The sequence below is a fragment of the Aethalodelphis obliquidens genome, unplaced genomic scaffold (genome assembly GCF_003676395.1).
Source record: "Aethalodelphis obliquidens isolate GAN/ISIS:26980383/991018 unplaced genomic scaffold, ASM367639v1 scaffold15, whole genome shotgun sequence".
NCBI lineage: Eukaryota > Metazoa > Chordata > Mammalia > Artiodactyla > Delphinidae > Aethalodelphis > Aethalodelphis obliquidens.
The window spans coordinates 10,416,228-10,441,398 of record NW_020837959.1 but is presented as its reverse complement, the minus strand read 5'-3'; the positions used below and the strand labels follow the sequence as shown (position 1 = coordinate 10,441,398).

The 25,171-nt window shown below is 38.4% G+C and overlaps 1 protein-coding gene across 3 annotated transcripts in view; it reads left to right on the top strand.

Annotated features, from left to right (window-relative positions):
• PCCA (propionyl-CoA carboxylase subunit alpha) overlaps positions 1-25,171 on the top strand; it is a 357,444-nt gene that overhangs the window by 79,811 nt on the left and 252,462 nt on the right. For all 3 annotated transcript variants that reach the window (XM_027115894.1, XM_027115896.1, XM_027115895.1), the window contains one exon: positions 19,267-19,398. In XM_027115894.1, coding sequence (XP_026971695.1) covers positions 19,267-19,398 — 132 coding nt within the window. The remainder of the gene's footprint in view (positions 1-19,266; positions 19,399-25,171) is intronic.

Below are 25,171 nucleotides of genomic sequence, written 5' to 3'. Positions count from 1 at the left end.
AAACAGAATGTGAGGCTTTTCTTGGGATTCCTGGGAGAGAAACTTTCTCATTCATTAGAGAGACTTTGGTGCTCAAGCTCCACATCGGCCCCCCACGCCCACCCTTTTGTGAGTGAGAGGGGTTGGTGCTGCTGGCAGCCATTTTGTGACTGTGAGGACAGCTAGCCAAGGGCAGAGCTGACTTGCAGAGTGGGACAGGTCTGAGAGAATGGCAGAGAAACCCAAAACTGGGAGATGTATCAGTGCTTTCAGAAGAATTTCTGTGGGTGTTGGAGGAAGTGTGTGCTGGGGGCGGGGAGAGTTGGGATGTTTAGTGGGTTGACAGTCTTTTGTTCTTTATCAGACATTTATTGAAAATTTTCTTATCCCACTGTGCTAGACACTGAGAAACTTAGTTAAAAAAATAAAGTAGGGCACAAAACTTGCTTTTCCAAGAAACTTATTTATGGGTATTAGATTTTGATTCCTTCTGTGATTGTCCCTTGTATTGGTCTTGGGGACTGAAAGAACACTCAGTTGTTACTATTAAGTTAAAATTTTTAGAACCAGAGCTTAAAGCCTTAACCCTTATGTTAGTAAGTAAGGAAAACAATGTCAAGGCTATGAGTTGCTTTAACGATGTTGCTGGGCAGCTAGAACTTTGTGCATATTACACATGGGTGTTTTGAGGAATCCAAGAGTGAAAAGATAGGGAGGCTTGAGGAAACTATTGGAAACAGAGACTAGCCAGCTGTCAGGTCTTTTTGCTCTGTGTTTCTGCTTCATTCTTTGAAATCTTTCGGCAAGCCTGTCCACTTGCATCCTCTGCTTCTCTGCTCTAGTGGTCCCATGGAACATGCTGACTCCATAGCCCCTGAGCTTATGTGTTTTAGGTCTGGCCTCCTGAAAAGAGGAAAGCCTCTTTTTTCTCTTGGTCCCCATTCCTGGGAAAGGGACTGCGATAGATCGAGTTTGGGTTAGCTGCTTTTTGCTACAGTCATCTGTGTTCAGGGAGCCAGATCACATCCTGCAAAAGGGCTGCAGGGACTTCCCTGGGGTCCAGTGGTTAATTCCACTAGAGGGGGCGTGGGTTCGATCCCTGGTCCGGGAACTAAGATCCCACATGCCGTGCGGTGCGGCCAAAACAAACAAGCAAACAAACAAAACCCCAAAAGGGTTGCAGTTGAGGGGACTTTTACTGTGGTTGGGAAAAGTGCAGCTCAGAGAGTTGCGGGCTGGCTAACTTTTCCACAAAATGTCTATTATACCACATAATTGTAGGGCAGTGTGGTCATCGCTGCAATCAAAGTATGTCTCGTGTAGGTGCTGCATGAAGGTAATGGTTAATTCTGGTAGCTTAGGGGTTGGGTGTAGCTGGAGAGACAGTTGTCTAATTTCTAATAGGAGAGGTGTGGGTGTGTATGAAAGGATTAGTGAAGAAGAGTGTTTTGTATTTGTCTAGCTATTGGTTTCCTCCCTAGGAATTTACTCCTGTCATAAAAACTCTGTGCCCCTATAAAGCTGAGTTTCATAATTGTGGCATCATTGGAGTTATAAAGTACACAGAGAGAAGAAAATCACGGGCTTTTTGAGCCAAGAGGAAACTTAGAACTTATCTAATTTGATTGTTTGGCATATATCTCTTGATGTGGCAGATACCAGTGAATACAAAGATGAAGCAGATTCACTACCCTGAAGAAGTTTATAGAGAGGAGATACAACAGGGAGGAGACCTAGGGAGGAGTTTAACTCATGAGAGTCAGAGATGGCCTTGTGGGGAGGTCAGAGAATGAAGTGCTTACTTTTGATGGGGGAGGAGTGTCTAGAAAAGTCTCATGAAGAAGGTGGCATTTGAAGTGGATCTTGAAAATAGGAGTGTGTTTACATAGAGAAAGTGATGGGGGAGAAGAATGGAGATTAAAAAAAGGGGGAAGACCTTCTCAGGAAGGGGATTAATTTTCTTGGCTCTACCTTCAAAATTAATTTAGAATCTGATCACTTCTCACTACTGTCAGTGCCACCATTTATTCCAGCTGCCAGCATCTCTCATCTGCATCATCAAATTAGTTTCCTACTTGATCTCCAAGCTTCCATGTTTATGTCCCTCCAGAGTATTCTCAGAACCCAGTCAGAGTGATCCGTGGACAAGTAATATCCAAATATTTGATATGTCAAATATCAGCTTCTCTGCTAAAAACCAAGCAACAAAGTACATTTAATAGCTTCTTATTTCATTCAGAGTAAGAACCAGTCCTTTAAGTCCCCATCCCCCTTTCTGATCTAAGTATTTTGCTCTCTTGCTTACTGTATTTTACCTCTTCCTTGAGGTAAGGTATGCTTACAACCTCAGGGCCTTTTCACCTGCTAGTTTCTTTGCCTAGAACATAGAATCTCCAGATGTGCCTTCTTTAGGCCATTCAAAGTCATTTTCTCAAAGATGCCTACCCTGACTATCCTAACTAAAATGGCTAGTTATTATTCTCCTATCACCTCACACTCTCAATTCCCATTTTCTAATTTATTTTTCTCTATTTACTTCAGCCTGATACATACTTTATTTTGTCTGTCTTTCTCTCCCACTGGAATGTAACCTACACAACCACAGGAGTTCCCCTCCCCCCTTGTGATCATTACTGTTTCCTCAGTGCTTCGAACAATATCTGGCTCGTATATATTTGCTTAATAAGCAAATAAATGGGTAAGAGGTGGATTGCCTAGCTCTATTTTTGGGCCATTCATGGGATAGATTTGATACCCTAAATTCAAAGTAGGCAGATGTTTATAAATACAGAAATCACTTCTGTTATTTTTGCAAGATGGCTATTCAGCTGTTGCTCATGCGTATGATCACTAGAAATTTAAACCGTTTTATCATATAGCCCAGTGTTTGGCAAACTCTTTCTGAAAAGGGCCAGGTAATAAATATTTTAGACTTTGCAGGCCATACCGTCAGAACTATTCAACTCAGTTATTAACTATATAACTCTGCAGTTGTAGCATGAAAACAGCCCACAAGTATAGGTAAGTGAACATAATGGGTATGGCTGTATTTCAATAAAACTTTATTTATGAACACTAAAACTAGAATTTTATGTGATTTTTAACATGTCATGAAATATGTTTTTTTTCAACTATTTACAAATGTTCCTTTTTATTGTACTTGGACGGAGATAGACTACTCTATAGTCAAAGTATGGTGTTTGAAACAGCTACACATCTGTATGAATATATTTAGTTTAATACACATTTCACTATCTTGTTCATAAGCACACATGTGGTTAGAGCCACTAGAAAGAGACTCTGTGACATTGTGAATAAAAAAGCATATGGTACAGTTATTTCTTCTAATACATGGGGGCAGGGTGTAGTAACACGGAAAATAAAAGATAGATAGGGATGACATACAAGTAATCTGAGAACGTGTCATATAGTTTAAATGTATAGGGCCTACTGATTATATTTACTTGATCTTAACCTAAAGGCCAAGAAGTGATTAGTAATTATATTCAATAACATTAGATTTACATTCCCTTTAGTGCATATCAGTTGAGAATATGGGCAGTTAATTCAGAAATGCTGTGGAGGATTTGCTTTCCGAATTAAAAAATTTTTGTGGATAAGTGAGAATCATACTGATAAAATATTTGTAAAATATAGTAACATATGTAAACATTAGTGTTGGATTAGATTTATAAACTTTCTGGATTTCCCCCCAAATTTGAATTATGCTGTAGAAGAGGCAAGAGATTCACTTCCCCAACCCCCAATATAGTGGTGCAGGATTTGGCAACCTAACAGAAGGAAAATTGAAACACACAGAGATTTAAAAATACCCCATTCTGTGGGTATATAATAAATTAATACCTGTTGATTGTTAATGTTTAAATTTATGGATTAGGTATTATCTTCTGTGATGAAAACTTAGACAAAGAGGGTAAACATGTAAGAATGAATAAGAATTATGTCTTTTCATGTTGAGAGTAACATGGGAAGAAGGAATTCTTGGAAATACAAGTCAAATCTGTGAAATAAATGGTAGGAGAGGTTTTTAGACAGGTACAGGGATTGTTGCTATTTTTAGTGTGTTCATTTTCATGAAGCTGACCACAAGGTGGGGATAATATATTGTATGTAGTCTCTGGATGACCTGTGACATCATCCCGAGTTGTTGAAAATAGAGTTAAATTATTTTAAATAACTTTTTCTATTTTATTTAGAAATTTGTCAATGAATGAGTTTAAAACAATTATTTTGCATATATCTTGACCGTTTAGTAGTACCAACAAGGATTATAATTTTTTGTTTTCCAGTACTGTACGGTTTTAATTTTAAACCCATAAAATTATGCCTTTTTCAGCCTAAGATCATTTCTATGCTGTCCTCTTATCCAAAAAACCCTGAAATCAGTTTCCATTGTTGTTAATTTGAAAATTCTTTACTAGACTGGACAACCATATGGGAAAAGGACTGAATCTCTTTAGGGCTTTATTATAGGTAACCTAAAGAAGATAGAAGACTTACTTCAAATTACTTTTATTTCTTGGTAGGTCTTAACTAGAGTCTAGCCTCCTCTTAGGATAGTTGGGAATGGCCTATGGCGGATAAATATTACAGCATCAGAGCGCTGTTTTCTGACTGGTATGGTGGGTGGGCCTTAGTGTTCTGTGAAAATGCCCTGGCACGTCATCCCAGATCATGGAGTTCATCTTTGATGGCTCGTTTATGTGTTCTGCTGACTTCCAGTGTTCTCTTTATGCAATTTCTAGTGTGGATATTGAAGCCAAAAAATTCAAAAAGACTTCTGAAGTTTATTTGTTATTAAATAGCATTATTAAATCAGAGTTGAAGTCTTTGGTCAAGTAGAGTAACTGCTGTGTCAAAACTGAGCTTTTGAAACTGAAAAGCATTCTAAACCACAGAGCATGAACAGTAGTACTCCAAAAACCCTTTTTGATTCGGAAGTGAAGTGTTTCAGGTAGTAATAACATGAGTAAAATATTTAAAATCTCTCAGAAGTACTTCACAGCTCATGACTTTAGTGATTATACAGGTAAATGTGATATCATAACTTTTTAAGGTTTCAAGTGCAGCAGGGTAGTTTATCCCAAGAAATTGTATTTGGATGTTGTCTGTTTTTTACTGAAGACATTTCCAGATCCATGTGAGAGTGTCTCCCATGGAAGTCTCCTCCGGTTGTCCTGCTAACAGGTCACTTATGCGAAGTGGAAAGTGGAACTTATCCTTGTAACAGAACCTGCTTTTCGGTTTCCTGTTTGAATTGTTTTCTGGCCTGCAAATCTTATGGTCAACTTTGACCATTCCCCTCCCTTGCACTTCCTAATTCAGTCATTCTCCCTAAATCCATTGCCAGGTGTACTATTAATTAGTATTACTGCAGCTTTTCTCACTGCTTTTCTCTCTACTGAATTCCCACTGCTGTCATATTACTTCCTCACTCATGTCTTTCTCCTGGACCACTGATCACTTCCTCTCGACCTTTCCTCCTTGGAGCCTGGTCAATACTGGAGCCAGACTGATCTTCCTGAAGTACTTCAGAATCCTTCAGTGGCTTACTGTTGTGTGTAGAGCCTGTATTCCTCAAGCTGGCATGCACAATAGTTTCATTTCTGCCTGCCTTCCAGCACTATCTGTGCTTGCCCCGCTGTAATTTCTGTTACCAGAGGCTGGCTGGCTGGCTGCTGTGATTGTGCGGGCATTTAAAATTTTGTCTGGGCGACATCTTTTCTCCTTTGAGAGCTGTGGCTTGCTTGCTTGCCTCAGCTTTAGCCATGTGATGGAAGGATGAGCAAGTCTACATGCAAGCAGGGTTTTAGGGTGAGAGGAAGGAGCCGGTTGAGAGGAGGAGATGAAGGGTGTGGGGGAGAAGTAGGTTTAGCCTCTTCAGGAAGGGTTGCCTTCTCAGGAACAAGGCTCCTGGAATGCATTAAACACCTGCACACGGGAAGGCGGGCAGGGAGTCCTCACCAGTCAGTTACAGCCAGCTGTGCCTTCTGAAGCCCTTCACAGCTAGACAGCAGCTCATTAGGGTCCCCTCTGTCCCAGGTGCTTTGCATATATTAATTCATTTAATCCTCACAGATACAGAAACTGAGGCACAGAGTAGTTAAGAAACTTGTCCAAGGCCACCCAGGTAGTTTATGGTAGAATTGGAGTTTAGGCAGCCTCCTGCTCTTAACCATTACACTCTGCTGCTTCTAATTCCTGCCTTTTTATAATACAAGAATATAATTTAAAACCCTGCTTGACAGTTGTTTTATACGATTCAAGAGCCATGGGAGGTGAGGAGTTTATAGGTGGTGTCAGTCATAACTTGAAAACTTCAAAAGGCTACATAAGGTGGTGATGGCGTACATTTCAAGGGAGTCGCACAGGCTGGTAAAACATTTTAAGAAGATAATTTTGCTGCAATTAATGTTTATGCTTATTGGTAGTTGATATAAAATAATGCTTCATCTATTATATATGATGTCCATTTTCGCCCTCATCAGTTACAAGGCTTGAATTGAAGGGAGAAGATTGCATTCTCAAGTCTTATTTATCTAGCAGGTTAGAAAGGCCCTGGTTGGACTTTCTGAGAAAGACGTATCAGGTGATTTGAGCATGTTAAAATTGTAGAAAAATTTAATGTGAACAGAAGGGAAAAATTCTCTGATGCAAAAGGGAGGGAATCTCTGTCTGGAAAGACTCCCCTTGTCTTTTATTGTTTATGCAGTTATGATTGAAATATTGCCACTTCATATGTAGAGGTATCATTGCAATAAACTTACGTTGATTTGGCTGACAGTTTCCATCCATGTATGCTTTATTCTAATTACCATTAGTTTCCCAGAGTATACTACTGTACTTCTCTGTCACAACACCCATGCTTCCTTGTGATTTTAATTGCTCGTTGTGTCCTGTCTTCCCAGTTGGTTTGTCAACTAAAAGAGGGCAGTGGTACATCTTCGTCTTGTGCATCACTGTTTCCCTAGACTTAACACAGTGCCTGACACAGAGTGGGTGCTTAGCACGTATTTGTAGAGTGAATGCATGGCTTTACCTGTATACTGAAGAAGTATGCAGTTGAGGTCTGGTTGTTGTAAGGCTTAAGAGAAGGCGGGGGAGACCCTTTAGGATGAACACGGGTTGCGTGTAGCTTCATCAAGATTCTCTGAAGATCATAGAACCTTTTACAGACCAGTGGGAGGACTGTTTTCCTGAATATTTAAATGCTTGTTTTTCCTTGTTGCCTTTTCAAATCCTAGTTTCTTTTTTCCTTCAAATGCTACCCTTTTTGTGACGCCTTCCTTGATTCCTCTGTTGGACTCTGTTCACAGTGCCTGATTTTTTATTTTTAACCTCTTTTAGTGCATTTAGTACTCTCTACCATTTATTGTTTTTATTGTTTGGTATGTGTTGTTTGTTCTACTAGACTGTAAACTCTTTGCATTCAGAAACCAGGTCTGTCCAAACAAGCATGCTTTGGAGAGTGAAAAGAGGCACTAGTCAGACGGGTGCTGAGGTAATAGGTGTGTCCTGGGACTGTGTCAGGCAGACTTATGTATGACACTTCCCAGTGGTCAGCACATGCCACCTGAACCTGGGACATGAGAAGGCAGCAGAGCTGCAGGTAAAACCACTGGTTTGGGTCTTATCTTATTTCTATCACTTTACCTGTTTAGGTGTGGTGGGCATTTGATTTCATCTCTCAGATCCTAATTTTACTGACATGTTAAGTAGAAATGACTATTTATGTCCTGCTGGTTTCGTAGCCCCATTTTTTTTTTTTGAGGAAAAATGATTAAAAAACACTAATTGGAAAAGATAATACACCCCAGTGTTCATAGCAGCATTATTTACGGTAGCCAAGAAATGGAAGCAACCTAAGTGTCCATCAACAGATGAATGGATATGGAAGATGTGGTGTAGATACTCAATAGAATACCACTCAGCCATTAAAAAAAAGAATGCAGTTTTGTCATTTGCAGCAACATGGATGGACCTGGAGGATATGATGCTTAGTGAAGTAAGTCAGAGAAAGACAAATACTGTATATTATCCCTTCTATGTGGAATCTAAAAAACTAGTGAATATAACAAAAAAGAAAGAGACTCACAGATATAGAGAACAAACTAGTGATTACCAGTGGGGAGAGGAAACGGGAGAGGGGCAAAATAGGGGTACAGACTACTATGTATAAAATAAGTAAGCTAGCTAAAAGGATATATTTTACAGCATAGGAAATATAGCCAATATTTTATAATAACTATAAATGGAGTATAATCTGTAAAAATTTTGAATCACTGTGTTGTACACCTGAAAGTAATACAATGTAAATCAACTGTACCTCAATTAAAAAAATTAAAAAAAACTTTAAACTGTGGAATGTTAGTTAAGATATTTTACTGTGTAATTCTAGAATAAATTGAAGACTTTCTAACTTTGTAGACCAACTAGAACCCAATGACTGAAATGTTTATCTATGTATAAAATGGTTTTTAGGGTAAAGTGAGCCTTACTACAGTGCCTTTTAGATGGTGCTAAATAAGTAAGTAAAGTACATATTGTTGTTCTTGTTAATATTAATGCATTCCTTGTTCTTTTATTCCCTTCAAACTTTAAAAAAAATGTTTCCTACCTAGAGATAAATTAATCTCTACTTGGGTCATTCCACTACATCTTATTGTCACTTTCATTTCATTGCATCCTTGCTAATAACCAAAATAAAGGGTGAAAGTAGCAGGTTGGCCTGTTGGACTGAGTAGTGTGAGGAATTAGCTGCTCGAGGCAATTAACTGGAAATCATGATCTCTGCTTTTTTAGCATTCCATTCGTTATTTGAAATAAGCTTTATAACGTAGGCTGTACTAGAGCACAGCAATTAAATGTGCTAACAAAAAAGAATATCCCAACTGTAGGTAGGGCATGCTTTATTCAAACCACATGACTCTGATTTCCATCCAGCAGTGGTATCGAGAACTTGATGTGTTCCAGAAAGCAGTAAATTAAGCACAGAGTGTGGAAGGACTTCTACTTGTAGCAAGTTTTAAAAAAATTCATATTATCAAAGGAAATAGAAAGAGTACATAATTCAGATAATATCCTAGACCAATTTTAAACATTTAAAAATTAAAGTTAGTATCCAGTGTTTGGACTAAACACAAGATCTCTAGCCTTTCACCAGTTTACCAGCTTACTACTAGCAGTAAATATTAATGGACTCTGAGGAATGAACAGGAAGGTGAGTCAGGAGGCATCTACATTAACATTCCCTCATGCTAATTGAAGCATTATTAAATCGTTTTTAAGACTTAAACTGTAAAATTGCTCATCTAATTCCATAGTTGTTATAAGGTATATTCCAAAATTGAACTGGAAAAATTAGTTTTCAGTCCGAAAGTACCAATTAATTTTAGTATTCATGAAACAATAAAAATAATTGGATCAGGGAGAAATGAAAACAACTCATTTTTAATATCCAAATTGTTGAGATATAAAATTAAAAGTATTTTATGGGAAGTACAAAAGAAGGAAATTACAACTTCATAACTAAATAATTCCTATGACCAGTTTATATAAGGCGAAGCTTAGCAATACACAACCATATTTAAATATGAAGTTTCTTACCTTATCCTCTTAAAAAATACATCTAGAAGAAATACTTTAACATTTGTGCCTACATCTTTTAAAAAAAATTTTGTTTTACAGTAACATTTATTAGAATTACTGGAACACAAACTCATTCCCACAGGTAGCCCCGTTCAATATGCATTAAACCTTATATAATTATTGTATTTGAAATAAAAATTCCTTGTGGGTTTTAGATAATTGGGACCTCGAATCATGAATGTCATACTTTGTTCAATCCAATTGAAATTATTAAAAGAGTTCAAGGTTTTACATAAATAATTTTATATAAACAAATTTAAAATTTTATATATTCAAGTTTTATTTATTTTTTAAAAAACATTTCAAGATAAAATCCTATTTCAAACATCAAGAAGATCAATCTATATGAAAATGCAACAAGAAGTTCACAGCTGTACTTGCATCTTTAATTAAAGCGTTATTACTATTGTATTACAAAGCAAAAATAAGCTTAACTTCCTGAAAATGCCAGGTAGCTGAGTGATAAACTTAACAGTTTCATCCAAGAAAATTTAGTGTCATTGACTTGATCATCAATATTTTGCTAATATATTTTTTAAAAATGTTCTAATATTAAAACTAGAATTTCTTTAAAGGAGGAAGGCTAAAATTTATCCAAAAGGCTGACTTTTTAGTTAACTCTAATTTTCTCAGTGTTATTGCTAAAGAAGTTATTGAATTCATTTTCTCTGGGTATCTTCTGTATTGCTTTTCTTTGATTCTTGCCAGTGCAACCAGTCTAAGATTTTACATGATAAAGGAAATCTGTGGAACTAATCCTAGAAACCTCTTTCTGTTTTCTCATAGAACACCTCCAGGCACAGAAAAGACAGAATACTTCATTTGCATTCTTAAACATTAGGAACTTAGAATCTGAGTCTTTCAGCTGGAAATGTTATTGCATCTACATTTCCCGAAGAAAAAAAAAGGTTAACAGCCCACTCAGGTTTCTGTTAACTCGTGTCTTTTTAGTGTCCTGATCTGCGCAAAGAGTGTAGAATGTGGAAGCTGAACGCCCAGCCTCTTACTTCTTAGCAGTCAAGGAGACTCGGGAAATAGGTATCAGTGCTGATTACAGGGAAATAAAAAGAAATCAGATATGCACACAAAAATGGCAAACACTAACAAACTTCAATCTTAGTCTTTTAAAAGGGAAAGAACATTTACAAAATTAACATAGACTACAGTAACTAGAAGTTTTAAAAGTAAACTATTTTCCACATGAGCTGGAAAAGCTTACCCCAAAAGTACAAAGATATTTAGAGATTTATAGTTTGTTTATTTAAATGGTTTCTGTGAAATTAATAAGTACCAAAAACCTCTTCTTTACCCTAAGTACCTTTGTTAGAAACCCAGTACATTTAATAAAAAAAATTTAACAACTTTTTGGACTTAATAATAGCTGAAAAATAGAAATGAAAATCATTCTGCTGTCAAATATTAGAAATGGAAGGTGTCCTATTGCTGTATTGTTCACTTCCTATGCATGAAAAACAAGGTTTTATATTTAATGATATTCCTTAACTAGAAAACCTGACTTCTGCCAATTGTTAGAGTGTGGAAACTGTTTCTCTAACTAAATATTGTGTGTGGCTATCATCTGGAAGTAATAATATTACTTGAGTGCATTGTGCCAAGTGGACACTTAATACAGAATATACATTAGACTGAATGAAATCCAGATACTAGTAATACTGACAGAGAAAGACACAGATTCCTTTGGTTAAACTAACTCACAACATGTACAGTGTACCATAAGTTAAATGCAGTTTGTAAGTATGTCATTAGATTTCAATCGATCTTGCAATTAGCATCCCAAACAAATTGAAAAGCTGTGCTGGTTTATAAATTTATGTTTAGAATTTTAAAGAGTCTTTGTCTCCCTTCCACTGCCCTTCCTCCACAACAGTCAAGTTCCTTAAGGTTCTGTTCCCAGTGAGTCGCATAAATTGGGTTCTTAATTTGCAAGGAGCAGACTAGCACTTAAAGAAAATGACGCCTATATATGTAGGGGGTTGGAGGCTGGTGGCACCTTCTGCTAGGGTTGTTCTATACCTCCCTTTATGGATGCCCCACAGTCAGTGTTGAGGAAAATGAATTAGGATTCATATTCTGGTCTTCTCTAATCATTCCCACTGCACAGCCTGGGGCTTCCAGTAAGTGCTCATCCGTACCTTGTACCCAGTCTTGGGGTAAAGACCCAGCCGACTGGTATTTACTGATGACCATGGAAACTACACTAGGAATGTTTCTCCCATCTGTGTGTTCAAATGTTGTCCTTATCTTTTATTTCTAATCATTATTTTGAAAAGTACACTGAGTTCAGGTTAAAAGCTAACAACCAAAACAGTTCAACCCCGATGAAGCCAAGAGGAGGAGCCTTCCCTCTTTTACACAGTAACTTGTTAGAGCCCAAGTGCCAACTTGGCTGAAATTCCTTCTTGGGACTGAACTGAGGTTTTTGTTTTTAAGTTAAAAAAAAAAAAAGAAAAGAAAGAAAAAAGGGCTGAGTAATATTGTATCAGATAGCAGAAGTGGTCTCATTGGAAGCAAAAACTATTTACATTAAATAAGAAATCAGTTTGCAGGTTGCACCTGTCACATGACAGGTTGCACCTGTCACATTATACTGTGACCAAAAGCGTAATGAAATACAGCTTCAGGCACTCAGTCCACAGTGAGCGCAGTGTGCCACAGGTGAGTTAAGGGGAGGTGGTGAAAGGGAGAGGAGGAAAGCAGGAGGAAGATGAGTTCTCCCTGAGGGGATCTGGTTTCATCACGGATTGGACAGCAATCCAGTCCTCCTCCACTGCCACACGTGGCCTGATGGACCAGCTTCTGTTGCTCAGAGAATTCAGTCCAAGCTCATCTGTGATTTCAGCAGTGCTCATGGCAACAGGAAGATCTTTTTTCTTTGCAAACAGACACTAGTCAGACGGAATCCCAGATCAACCCTTCTGCCACCATCCTCATCAGCTCTTCTTGGAGCTCATACAAAGAGCAAAATCTGAGTGTTTTGGAAGTAGTGATGCTGCAGAGGTTGGATGCTGTCCGGTTAAGCCAGCAAAGGTGATGTTTTGTACTTCATAGTTTTCACATTTAACCTATAGTGGCAGTGGTTGTTACCACTTCATCACGCTTCACTTTGTGCAAAATAACCATCTACTGAAGCATCCCAGCCAAACATGAGAATGCACTTTCTTTTTTTTTCTCGCTCTCTTTTTTTTTTTTTTTTAAAGAAAGCCAAAAAGGTCCCCTGAAGAGGTTAGCAAACCGGCCTGAGAAACGCCTCGCTGGCTGTGGCTGCTGCTGCTGTGGCTGCTCCTGGTCTAGGTGTTGGGTTTACTCCTATAAGCTGGCGGCTACTCTGAGAATGTTTTCAGAGTTTTTATTGTAGAATAAAAGACAGATACAGAAAAAACCATGCAGAACCAGTGTGGGCTTGCGTAAGGAGAGGAATCTTGTAGCCATTACGTAGGTTCAGTCATGAGACATTTGCCCTGAATCTCAGAAGGCCTGTCCATGTGACCCATTTGAGTCCTAACCTCTGGTCTCTCCCCAGATGTATCCACTACTTTGACTTATATAGTAATCATTTTCATGAATTTTAAAATAATTTTATGGTCCAAACTTGCATCCCTAGACACTGTGATTTGTCTTGCCCATTTATTTTCACCTCTGATAGGTCTTCTAAATATCTCTCAATCCATAGGTTTTCCTCACATACATTTCTCTTCCCTGCAGTTTATCTGTTGACGAACCTTGGGCTGTTTGACCTGTAGAGTGTCTCTCAGTCTTGACTTAGCTGATTGCATAATCATGGTGCAGTTCAGCATTTCCCTCCATTCTTGGCATTTCCTACAGATTGGCAAACTGGCTTCAGAGATGGGGATCAGACTTAGGTTTCAATTCCTTTGACCAAGACTGTAGGAGGCACATGTCTTATTACTGCTTTTTAAGATCTAAGCAGCCTTTGAAGCTTACTGTCTATAGCTATTGCTTCATTAGATTGCAAAATGGTGATATTTTAATTCTAACATCTTTTTCATTAATTAATTGGAATATATTTATAAAGAGACTCTTCCTCTCATTTGTTGTTTGGTTTCCTAAGGGTGTAATTCATATAGAAAGAGCAAGATGAGTGTATAATTCTTTACCTTTATTTACTAGTTTTTGAGGTAATAAATTGGTTAACCAGTTCTTTTTTTTTTTTTTGCGGTACGTGGGCCTCTCACTGTTGTGGCCTTTCCCGTTGCGGAGCAACAGGCTCCAGACGCGCAGGCTCAGCAGCCATGGCTCATGGGCGCAGCCGCTCCGCAGCATGTGGGATCCTCCCGGACCGGGGCACGAACTCGTGTCCCCTGCATCGGCAGGCGGACTCTCAACCACTGCGCCACCAGGGAAGCCCCCAGTTCTTTTTAAAAGTATCATTATGAAGTCATAGATTTAAACGTATTTTGTAGGTTTAAATCTGTTGGAGTTACTAGTGAATCTCAAGTTGTCCCTCTTTGGCCGGGGGACCTAAGTTGGCTCATGGTCGTTTGGACTTGACCCTCATAATCTTTTATAGCTTCCTTGCTCTCTGATCTGACAAGATATTCTAGGCTCATGTTTTACATTTCTTGCTTCAGGCCTTTAATCAGCCACCTTTCTAAGATGCATTGGTTTCTTTGTTTGTTTGTTTGTTTTATTTATTTCATTTATTTATTTCTGGCTGCGTTGGATCTTTGTTCCTGCACGTGGGCTTTCTCTAGTTGTGGCGAGCGGGGGCTACTCTTCATTGCGGTGCGCAGGCTTCTCATTGCAGTGGCTTCTCTTGTTGCCGAGCACGGGCTCTAGGCACGCGGGCTTCAGTAGTTGTGGCACGCAGGCTCAGTAGTTGTGGCTCATGGGCTCTAGAGCTCAGGCTCAGTAGTTGTGGCGCACGGGCTTAGTTGCTCCGCAGCATGTGGGATCTTCCCGGACCAGGGCTCGAACCCATGTCCCTTGCATTGGCAGGCGGATTCTTAACCACTGCGCCACCAGGGAAGCCCCAGTCTGGTGAGAATTTAAACTTTTCTTTTGTACAAGTCACATATTCTTGTTTTTTTCCTTTAGTAGTATTGCTGGAATGTATCATGGTACTGTTCATTCTGGGTTGAATTTTTCAGGTATGCTGTAGTATGTTTAATATGTATTTTCAGTTTTAAGAAAGTTTTCTTGAGTTACGGTTTTTAGTATTTTTTCGTTGTTTTAGTCTCCGTGCCCCACCCCCCGCCAGCCCCGGGCCAAAGACTACTCTTATCCATATGTTGGATGTTCTTTATCTTTAGTATTTGCTATTTTCTCTTGCATTTTAGAAAAAATTTCTTTTTTTTACATTTAAGTTTTTAAAAAGTTTCTTCCTTTGACTTTCTGTCTCTTGTAAGTCATTATTTGTTTTCTTTATTCACTCTTATTTTCCCTCTAGTTTAGTCTTCACTTCCAAAATTATTTTCTTTTGCATTTCTAATTCTATCCTTAGGTCTATCACCTCATTTCAGAGCATTTCTAATTCTGATACCTTATTTCATGTTTTCTTATTTTAAAATGTCTTTCAGCTTGTTTTGAAATAATAGGTGACAGTTTGATCTGCTGTGTTAGCATGTCTTTCTCGTGCTTTTTTCCCTCCATGGATGTTTTTCTAGTTCTTATTTTTTTCTTATAAAAACAGTGTATAGGATTTTACCTTGACACTTTTATTTTGCTTAGTTTTATGTGTGAAATTAGTTTTCCTCTATGTTGCTTTTTAAAGAGCTATATATTTTTTAAAATCAGTGATACATGTCTGAGAAGTTCAAATACTTGAACAGAGGTAGCAGGAAAAGGTTTATTTGTGGTCTTGAAAAGATGAATTAACCTTGTAATTTCTTTTATTCTTTTTGATACTCATATTGTTATCAACACATTCAGTGGGTAGCACTAATATGTGCTTTTGAGATAACTATATTAATTTTTGAAAGCTTTCTCACTGACTCAGTTTTTTATCTCATGTGCTAACTTCTCTGCACCAGTCCTGAAACTGGCCTTTTCTACTAGAAATTCTTTTTTCTTTTATCATGGAAAAAAATTAAAGTCCAGAGTCTAGGTCCTTCAGGCAGTTCAGCAGTTTTTCCATGGCTGTGGCTCATGTCTGTCTGACCTTAGTTTTACAGTTATCGAAGTAGTAATTCCTTATGAACCTAAAATATATACGTTAAAAAAAAAAAAAACTGGATTCATAGCTTAGCAGTTTACTAACTGTCATGGTATTTCTAAGAATGAATTATGTATCATACATTTTAATTTTTACAGATGATTATTTCTGCATTTGCAACATAAAGCCTGTTGTAAATTAAATCTCTGTTTCCCTAGCACATTGCTCAAACCCAACTCTTTTCCCCATTCTTTTATCAAAATATGACCAGAACCATAAAATCACAGAATTTAGAAAATGAAAACAGTAATTTTTTTTTCTTCAGTCTTAGAGCAGTGATTTCAGCTTTTTGTAATTTCTCTCTTAGGTATCACTACAAAAGTGTTCCCAGTGATGATGAAAAAATTCCCACTTTTTTCGTGACCATTATACATTTACCTGTATTTAGGTATTATATTTATCATTCATGGTAAATTTACAAGTTCCTTGAAAAGCATAGTTTGAGAAGTAAATTTTTTTGCTATGGCATGCCGAAGAGACTTACTGGTGATTAGGGAAAATGGGTAGCAAAAGATACAGGGTTAATAATAGTAGAGTTTTGAAAGGTTATTAGTGCATAAATTTTGGCCTTAAGTTCTAAGTCACACAAATCACTCTGGACAAAAACTCAGGACTTTTGAAACATGCTTCATCACTTTGCAATTACCATACTGTCTTATCCTTGCTTTTTTGGTCAAAGAATTACGAGAGTCAGAGCTATGATACTGCTTCCTCAATTTGCCTTAATTACATTTAAAGGCTAACCCAGGGAGTACTACCAAAACATAAAAAAATAAAGATAGAAAGGAAGTTAGTTTATTGAAACATCTGTTTGAGTAGTTACTCAGTGTGCTACTGGCTATTTTTCTTTGTGTTGGATGGGAGAAAGAATAGTCATTAAATACTTGATGTGAGCTTTCTTTCTTGGTAATTTCACATTTTGGGGTGAGTAATTTTCCTCAAATTAGAATGCATGAAAAAAGTCTGGTTAATCAGTGGTTCCTGGTCGTTGGGCTCTTGTTAATCAGAAGTTTTACTGTGTAATCATAATGTATTTTGGATGTTCTCATTTATGTATTTCTTCAACTCTTTGTGTAGGTATTCTGATTCCTTGATTACATCTGCCTGGCATAGTGGTATTTAAAACAGCATTTATGATAAAAATTCCTCCATCTTAGCAAGTAAAATGAGAATATGGAAAGACAATTGGTAGTTGAAACATGATTGTTTCCTCTTAGTGTTTATTGGGTTGTAGGTTTGGGATAAAGAGAAGTGGGTATGATTATTGCTCTGGTCCAAAATGACTAGTTTATCCAGCTAGAGACACAGAGTATGTGGAGGTGTAGTCTTACTACCACTTTCCCCTCTTACAGAGCAGTTCCATTTTTTTATGTGCTTTACATTTTGGGGGTTTCACATAAATTTTTTTTTTGGGGGGGGGCTTCCCTGGTGGCGCGGTGGTTGGGGGTCTGCCTGCCGGTGCAGGGGACACGGCTTCGTGCCCCGGTCCGGGAGGATCCCACATGCAGCGGAGCGGCTGGGCCCATGAGCCATGGCCGCTGAGCCTGTGCGTCCGGAGCCTGTGCTCCGCAATGGGAGAGGCCACAACAGTGAGAGGCCCGCGTATGGCCAAAAAAAAAATTTTTTTTTTTTTTTTTTTTTTAAAGAAAATGAGGTTCTGTTAAAACTACATACAAACATTTGATGGAGAGGTACTTAATGAGCACCTGTTATGGCTGAAGAGGTTTCTTATCTAGCATTCTGTTATTGTAACGCTGGTAAGTGTTGGTATTTTGGCTCCTGTAACGTATTTTGGGGTCCTATGGACCTAGCTGTCTTATTATTCTAGTGTTCTCTTTTTATCAGGACTTCTGGGTAGGGGACAAGAACTAACAGTTGTGGCACTCAGCTTGGTGTTTTATATTATTATTTATTCAGTCCTTCAGTCAAACTTGCATGGTGGTTATTACCCCCTTGTCACACAAAGAAAAGAGGCTTTAAACTCAAAATCTAAAAATTCCCCTTCTGTCTTGCTTTTGGGCAGGAGGGAAAGTATACATCCTGAGTTTAAAGGCATTGGCTTTTCTGTACATTTTATCTGAATGATTTCATCTACAATTTTTAATTCCATCCTTTATTTGATGCCTTTAAAAATCCGTATCTCAGCCTGGACCTATCTTCTAACCTCTGGACCTCTCTGTCTCCTGAACATGGGCACTTGACTATCCCACAGGCATCTCACCTCAGCACGTGTAAAGTTGAAACTGTCATATCATCTCCCAGATATTTATCTCTTCATATATTCCTTTTGTTGTGTCCCTGCTCTACTTCCTCCTCCTGTTCTGGGTGGGTTTAATCCTCTTTGCTCACAATGGCTGAGAGCAATCCAAACACCACACTGCAGTAGGTACTCTGGATGATATTCTCATAAGGAGAATGAAGCTCCTTTCTAAGGCTGAGAGTCTTTTCAGGCAGCAGTGCCAGTAGATAGAATATGAGATGTAAATTATATGATTTATTCATTATACTGACCCTGACCAAAGGTCATGGGAGAATCAGCAGTTAGGTAACTTACTATGATGATGCCCTGCATACAATCTGATTTTTCCTTTTTCATAGTTAACTTCCGTTCTTTACCTAATGACTTCATTCTTTACCTCAGCAAACCCCCTTTTCACTTCTCTGGACCATGCCCTACATTGGCACTAACTCCATCGGTATTTTTTTCTGTCCCTAATTAGTAGTCATTAGCATTTTGTTTACTTTAATATCATATACACAGAGAGGTGGACCCATTGCTGGGGAACTAATCGTGATTTATATAGAGTAGTTTTGATTGAAATCATAACTCTGCCTGGTAAATTCCTACTGTATTCTTTACTCATTTCTTATAGTCACAAGGATGTAAACATTGCATACTTTATTTTGTCTATTTCTCTGAGGTACTGGTGATCTGTTTCATGTTCCCTTGAATTAGTTGATATTCTGTGTTTTCATCCATGTTATCCCCTACACTTAGCTCAAAGCCTGGCACAAAGTTGGCCTGTTAAACTAGGCACTGTGCTGCAGGGTATTGAGAATACAAAGATTTATAAGGCATTTTAAAGTGAACTTACTGTTTAGTTTGGGTGGCAGAATACTAGATATAACTACAACACCATTCAAGTTGCTTTTCCAAAGAATACTGTTGATATCAAGTAGGAGTTCTTCATTACTTTTAGTTATTTTTCTTTGACCTGACTTTCATATACCTTTGTGCACATATACTATATGCAACACAGTATTATATATTGTAATATATTGGCTCAAATGCTTGCTTTTAAGTTGTTCTTGGTCTGTGAGTAACTAGTAAATATACATACGGGTTTTTCTTTTTATAAAATTGTGACTCCATATCAAGCACTGAAATGTTTTTGTTATAAATTTATACTGGCATTTCTTCACAGGCAGCAGAAGATGTCATTTTCATTGGACCTGATACACATGCTATTCAAGCCATGGGTGACAAGATTGAAAGCAAATTATTAGCTAAGAACGCAAAGGTTAACACAATCCCTGGCTTTGATGGAGTGGTCAAGGTGAGAAACTGTTTTACTCTAATCTTTATAGTACATGTCCTGAAGTCAAACATTTTGTCAAAAGTGTAAGATAAAATGCAAGTTTTGCTTTTTAAAGTATTCATGTATAGATTAAACAAATCAATGTTGTTTACACTTGGATTATTTTGAATAGCGTAAATTAAAAAGAGCAAGAAGCCCCTGAAGCATTGTATTTAATGATCAGTGTTGACTTTTACTTTCATAGGAGAAAACTTGGTGATATAAAAATGTGCTGTTAGATGTGTGGATTTCATTTGTTGGTGGTATATATTTAATGTTTGAAACATTATGATGTTCTCTGTATCTTTACGGTGAGCTTCTGTCCATATGCATAAAATGTGAATTGTAAACTTGTTTGGTATAGCTGTGTGTCACCGTAGATCCCAAGCACAACTCCTCAACCAGCAAGCCGCTTTTGCAGCTGAAGTCTTCTAAGGAAGACATGCAGACGTTGGAGTATGTGTCTCCCCTTCCTCTCTGTGCTCCTCCCCACTGCCGAGGAAAAATGATTCATTTTTTTTCTCATGAGAAAAGAGTCCCTTTGTAGACTTGAATTAGCCTTCAGGAACTCTTCATCTCGGTGTTTCTTATTGTACCTTCTGGGCTGGGCAGTTCTTCATTGTGCTGGATTATTTCATGAATTACAGGACAGTTAGCAAGCATGGCCCCTGGTTAGTAAATATCCTCAGCTTCTTGCCCATATTTACCTATATTTACTCAATATGTATTCATCCATTTTTTCCCCTTCTCTCATCTTACAAAGAATAGATGTTCCCTATCCTCTGTAAAGCCAATTCTTCCTCTTATGCTCCAGATGTACCCTTTATAGACTTCATGGGCTACAGTCTTCAGTCATTGTCTTTCCTCTCTTCTGTGTCTTAAAATTCTTCTTGTCTTTTAACACCTTTCCATTATTATTGCTATTAAAAATGCTCAGTCAAAAATGTACTCATCCCTTAGCTAAGTGGGAAGCACCTGATGATAAAAGAAACCCGTGGTCCCTCACACCATGGTGCTTCCAGTTTAGTGGAAAGAAATATGTGTTCCTCCTCTTCAGAGAGCACAGTAGCCTCTTGTCACTCCACAGCTGGAAGAATTGTCCTCACTTGCTTTCATTTCCACACTTTCCCCCTCATCTTTAGTCTACATCTGGCTTCTTTCCTCATTCCCACCGAAATTTCTCTTGAAAAGGCTACCAGCAACCTCTCCCTCTCATGAAATCCAGTGTGTAATTTTTTTTAACATCTTTATTGGAATATAATTGCTTTACATTGGTGTGTTAGTTTCTGCTTTATAACAAAGTGAATCAGTTATACATATACATATGTTCCCATATCTCTTCCCTCTCAGTGTGTAATTTTTAATCCTGGTCTTCTCAGTCTCTTCAAAGCATTTCGGTCTCTTGGTTACTCTTTCCTTCTCGAAATACTCACTTCTGGCACATTACTCCATTCCAGTTTTGTTTTTGTATTTTTGGCTTGTTTAAATGCTTCTTCTTAGTTTTCATGCTGATTATTCTTCCTACCTTTGTCCCTTAAATGTTGGTTTTATTATGGGTTTTCTCTTATTGGACAAACTCATTCTAAGCAATATAACTTATTTTTATGGCTTCACATCTCACACCTGTATATCTGTTCTAGATATTGCCTTAGAACTGCATATCCAGTTGCTTCTTAAACAGGTCTGCCTGATGCCTTTGAGGCACCATAAAAGTAACAAGTTGAAGCTGAACTCATCGTTTTCTCTCTAGCCAGGGATTGGCATTCTGTGTGGCTCCAGGCACTCCTGTTTTTGTAAATAAATTTTTATTGGAACACAGCCATGCTCTTTCCTTTATATGTTGTCCATGGCTGCTTTTCCATGATAATGGCTGAGTTGAGTAATTGTGTCAGAGACCCACAAAGTCTGGAATATTTACTACCTGGCCTATTCAGAAAAAGTTTGCTGACTCCTGCTGTAAACTTCTCATTTTTTCCTTTCCTGCCTGAGAAGATGCTGGCATTTTCCACACCATTTCACAAGCTAGAAACTTGGAGTTCCTAATAAATACCGCTACAGAGAATTCACTTAAATATCTTTCTGATCTATTACTTTTATTTTTTTCCTCACACTAATTCCAAGTTCCAACTAACATCATATAGTCTGGATTACTTCATCAGCCTTCTAATTGCTCTCCCTGTAGCCAGTCTTTTTTATTTTTATTTTTTAAATATTTATTTATTTGGCTGCGCTGAGTCCTAGTCAGGGCATGGGGGATCTTTAGCGCGACATGCGAACTCTTAGTTGCGGCATGTGGGATCTAGTTCCCTGACCAGGGATCGAACCTGGGCCCCTTGCACTGGGAGCGCAGAGTCCTAGCCTCTGGACCACCAGGGAAGTCCCCTTGTAGCCAGTCTTGGTCTTGGTCCTGTCCAGTTAAATTTCGACACTAAAGCTTGAGTGATGTTTCAGAAATCCAGATTTGATCACATGCCTGTGTTTAAAAACTCTTGAATGACTACTCATTTAAATCCTTTGAATAGCTGGCCTTTGTTTCTCTCTTCAAACTGATACTGTGCCAGCTTACCCTTGGCACTGGATGTACCAACCATGTATGACATCTTTTAGATTTTTGAAGCTTCTGTTCATAATTCTGACACATATGTGTTGATTCTACTTCGGTCTTCACTCCTGTCTTCTACACATAGTTTAGGTCTTGGCTTAAACATACATTTCTCACAGAGGCATTCCTTGACTGTATGTATTAGATTAGGCCCTCTACTGAATTTTCCCTTAATACCCTGTACTTCATTTACCACATTTAAAATTATTTGTTTACTCATCTATTCAGTAAATATTTAACAAGTGCACACTGTTTGTCTAACATCGTTTGAAGTGCTATGGATATAGTAGGGATCAAAGCAGACCAAAACAAAAAAAATATTCCTGCCCTCATTGAGCTTTTGCTATAGAAAAAGGAGACAAATAATAAATAATAAAATAAGAAACATAAGACAGGGAACGGGGAGAGGGAATGTTGGAGGGTAGGATACCTGTTGTTTGAATACCTCTTTTAAGTTCTTTTGGGTATATACTCAGGAGTAGAATTGCTGGGTCATATGATAAGTCTATGCTTAACTTTTTGAGGAACTTCCAGGCATCCAAGCCTTTGTGTAATCCACTCCTCTTCAGTTTGGGTACACCCTGTGATTCGCTTCTCTAACTAAGAGACTATGGCAAAGGGTGATGGCACGTCACTCCCTTAATTAAGTTACATTATATGGCAAAGGTGATGGAATATCACTGCGTTCACTTACGTTAATAGGGCAGAGTAATTGAGTGTCACTCCTGTGATTATGTTTTATTATAAAAGACTCCATTTTAGGAGACTAGAGAACAGATTCTAGGTGCTGGCTTGATGAAGGGAACAGCCATATTGAGGAAACCCACATGGCAGTGAACTGCAGACAGCTTCTGAGGATCTAAGTAAAGATGATCTCTATTCAAGAGCCAGCAAAACGGTGGGGCCCTCAGTCATACAGCCTCAAGGAAATAAATTCTGCCAGTCACCTGAATGAACTTGGATTTGTCCCCAGTTGAGCCTCCAAATGCAAATGCAGTCTGGCCCATACCTTGATTGCAGCCTTGAGAGGCCCTGAGCAGAGTATGGCAAGTTTTTTCTTTATTAGGCTGTCAACTGTTGGGTTTTAGTCCTTCTTTACATTCTCGTTTTAGAGAGTTTGGGTAGTGGTTTTATGAACCTTGGTCTATTCAGCCCTAATACTTCTGCCGGTATAATTGTATTTTTTTTTTTTCCTGAGCAAGAAATCTGGCCTTCTTGAGATCGTCAGTTTGGGCTTGATTTAGTCACAAGGGTAGTGACGAGTCAGAGTCCAGATGAATTCTGTCTTGATGATTAGTAGCAGAGTCCTCAGGAGTTCAAGGACAAGGTCATTAGGAGAGCATTTGATCTGGAAATTCTATTTGCGTTGTAGATTCTTTCTTATGAAGTCAGTGTGTATAGTGTCTCATAGGAGGAAGGAATGTTCCTTGAATAAAGGTTCAAAGGTGACTTGGGGGCTGGGACATTGGAAATGTGAGGAATATTAGAGATAACCATTATCTGAGTAATTTGTTGACGCTAAGAGAGAGCTTCTGTAATGATGGAGGGATTTAAGTTTGATAGTGTACCGCCAGTATCAATAAGTAATAATTAGTGAAATTTCTCCTTTTGAGTTGATGACTGAAATGGGTACTTGATTCGCTTTTGGAACATAGCCTGTTATATTTTTTTCCCTCATTTTCTTGGCTAATACAGAACAACTGTTTACTCATTGTTACTTCTGGTTGTAAAATCTGCAGGTGTCTTTATCAAAAGACTGATATTAATTTCTGGAGCGGGAGCATCTAATTTTATCTGTAAGGTCATTAGTTTATTCTGCACCTAGTAATGCAGAACACTAGGTGTTTGAGAGTTTGCTTCCCTGTTTTTCCCTAAGGTGCGCCTCTCAGATGAATCATTCATACCAAAAGCTTATGAAAGAGTCTGTTATAATTCTAAACTATCCGTGGTGAAATTATGCCATCTAGAAAGATAAGAACATGAATTTGAGTTACAGATTTAATACATTTGAGGAGTAGTCTGACTTACAGCACAGGCAGCCTGAGACAAACCTGTTTACGAAAGTCTTGCAGTGGCTTACCAAATAATGGTTGGCCATCTCTAACTGCAGACCTGACAGTGTGCAGTGCCTTGGTGGTTTAGGATTTGGAGGGGAGATCTCTTCCAGGCCCAGACTCCCATGGACAAAAAAAATGAGTCAAGACAGGGGAAAGTTTTCAAGGTTTTGATATGGGTTTCAAGGCAAATTTTGTCCTATTTGGATACCCTTGAAACCTTCTGAAGTACTGGCTCCTGGACACATGAACATGAACTTATAGGTCCTATGCTTGTCTTCTTCCATATGAACTTTGTCTTATGGACTCAGAACAAAAAATGTTGAGGGGGCTTCCCTGGTGGCGCAGTGGTTGAGAGTCCACCTGCCGATGCAGGGGACGTGGGTTCATGCCCCGGTCCGAGAAGATCCCACATACCGCGGAGCGGCTAGGCCCATGAGCCATAGCCGCTGAGCCTGCGCATCCGGAGCCTGTGCTCTGCAACGGGAGAGGCCACAGCAGTGAGAGGCCCGCGTACTGCCAAAAAAAAAACAAAAACAAAAAAACAAAAAACAAAAAAAAATGTTGAGGATTTTTTGAAGTGCTCCCCAATGTGAGATTTTTCTCACCATTGTGGTTGGGGAGACCCCTGAGCGCGGGGGGCTCAGTGGGCATCAGAGGAGCACTGCAGTTTTTGAAGCTAGGATCTTGAACTGTGGCTTTTAGTAGGTCTTGAACTGATTCCAGTGGAACCTCCAAGATTGCTTCAAGGTGATGGTATCCTTTACTGTAGTAGGTAGTAAACTTGGTTTTGCTTGATCAACAGGTTTTTTTGGTTGTCTTTTCAGGGAGGCTGCATTTGACAATCTGCATTTGAATTTCCAACCTCGGTTAATTTGGAAAATAGGGAAAAGTAGAAAGTTGAAGAAAATAAATCCACTCTCTTGTCAGTGTTGTCTCCTTGTATGCCTTAGGTGATTTTTTAAGATCCTGTTACACTCTCAAATGATGATAGACTCTCATTACCGTGTTAACTTAAGTATGGTATACAGTTCCTAACACCTCTTGTCTGAATTAATTTGTTAAACCACAACTGAACCTGCAGGATATAGTTTTC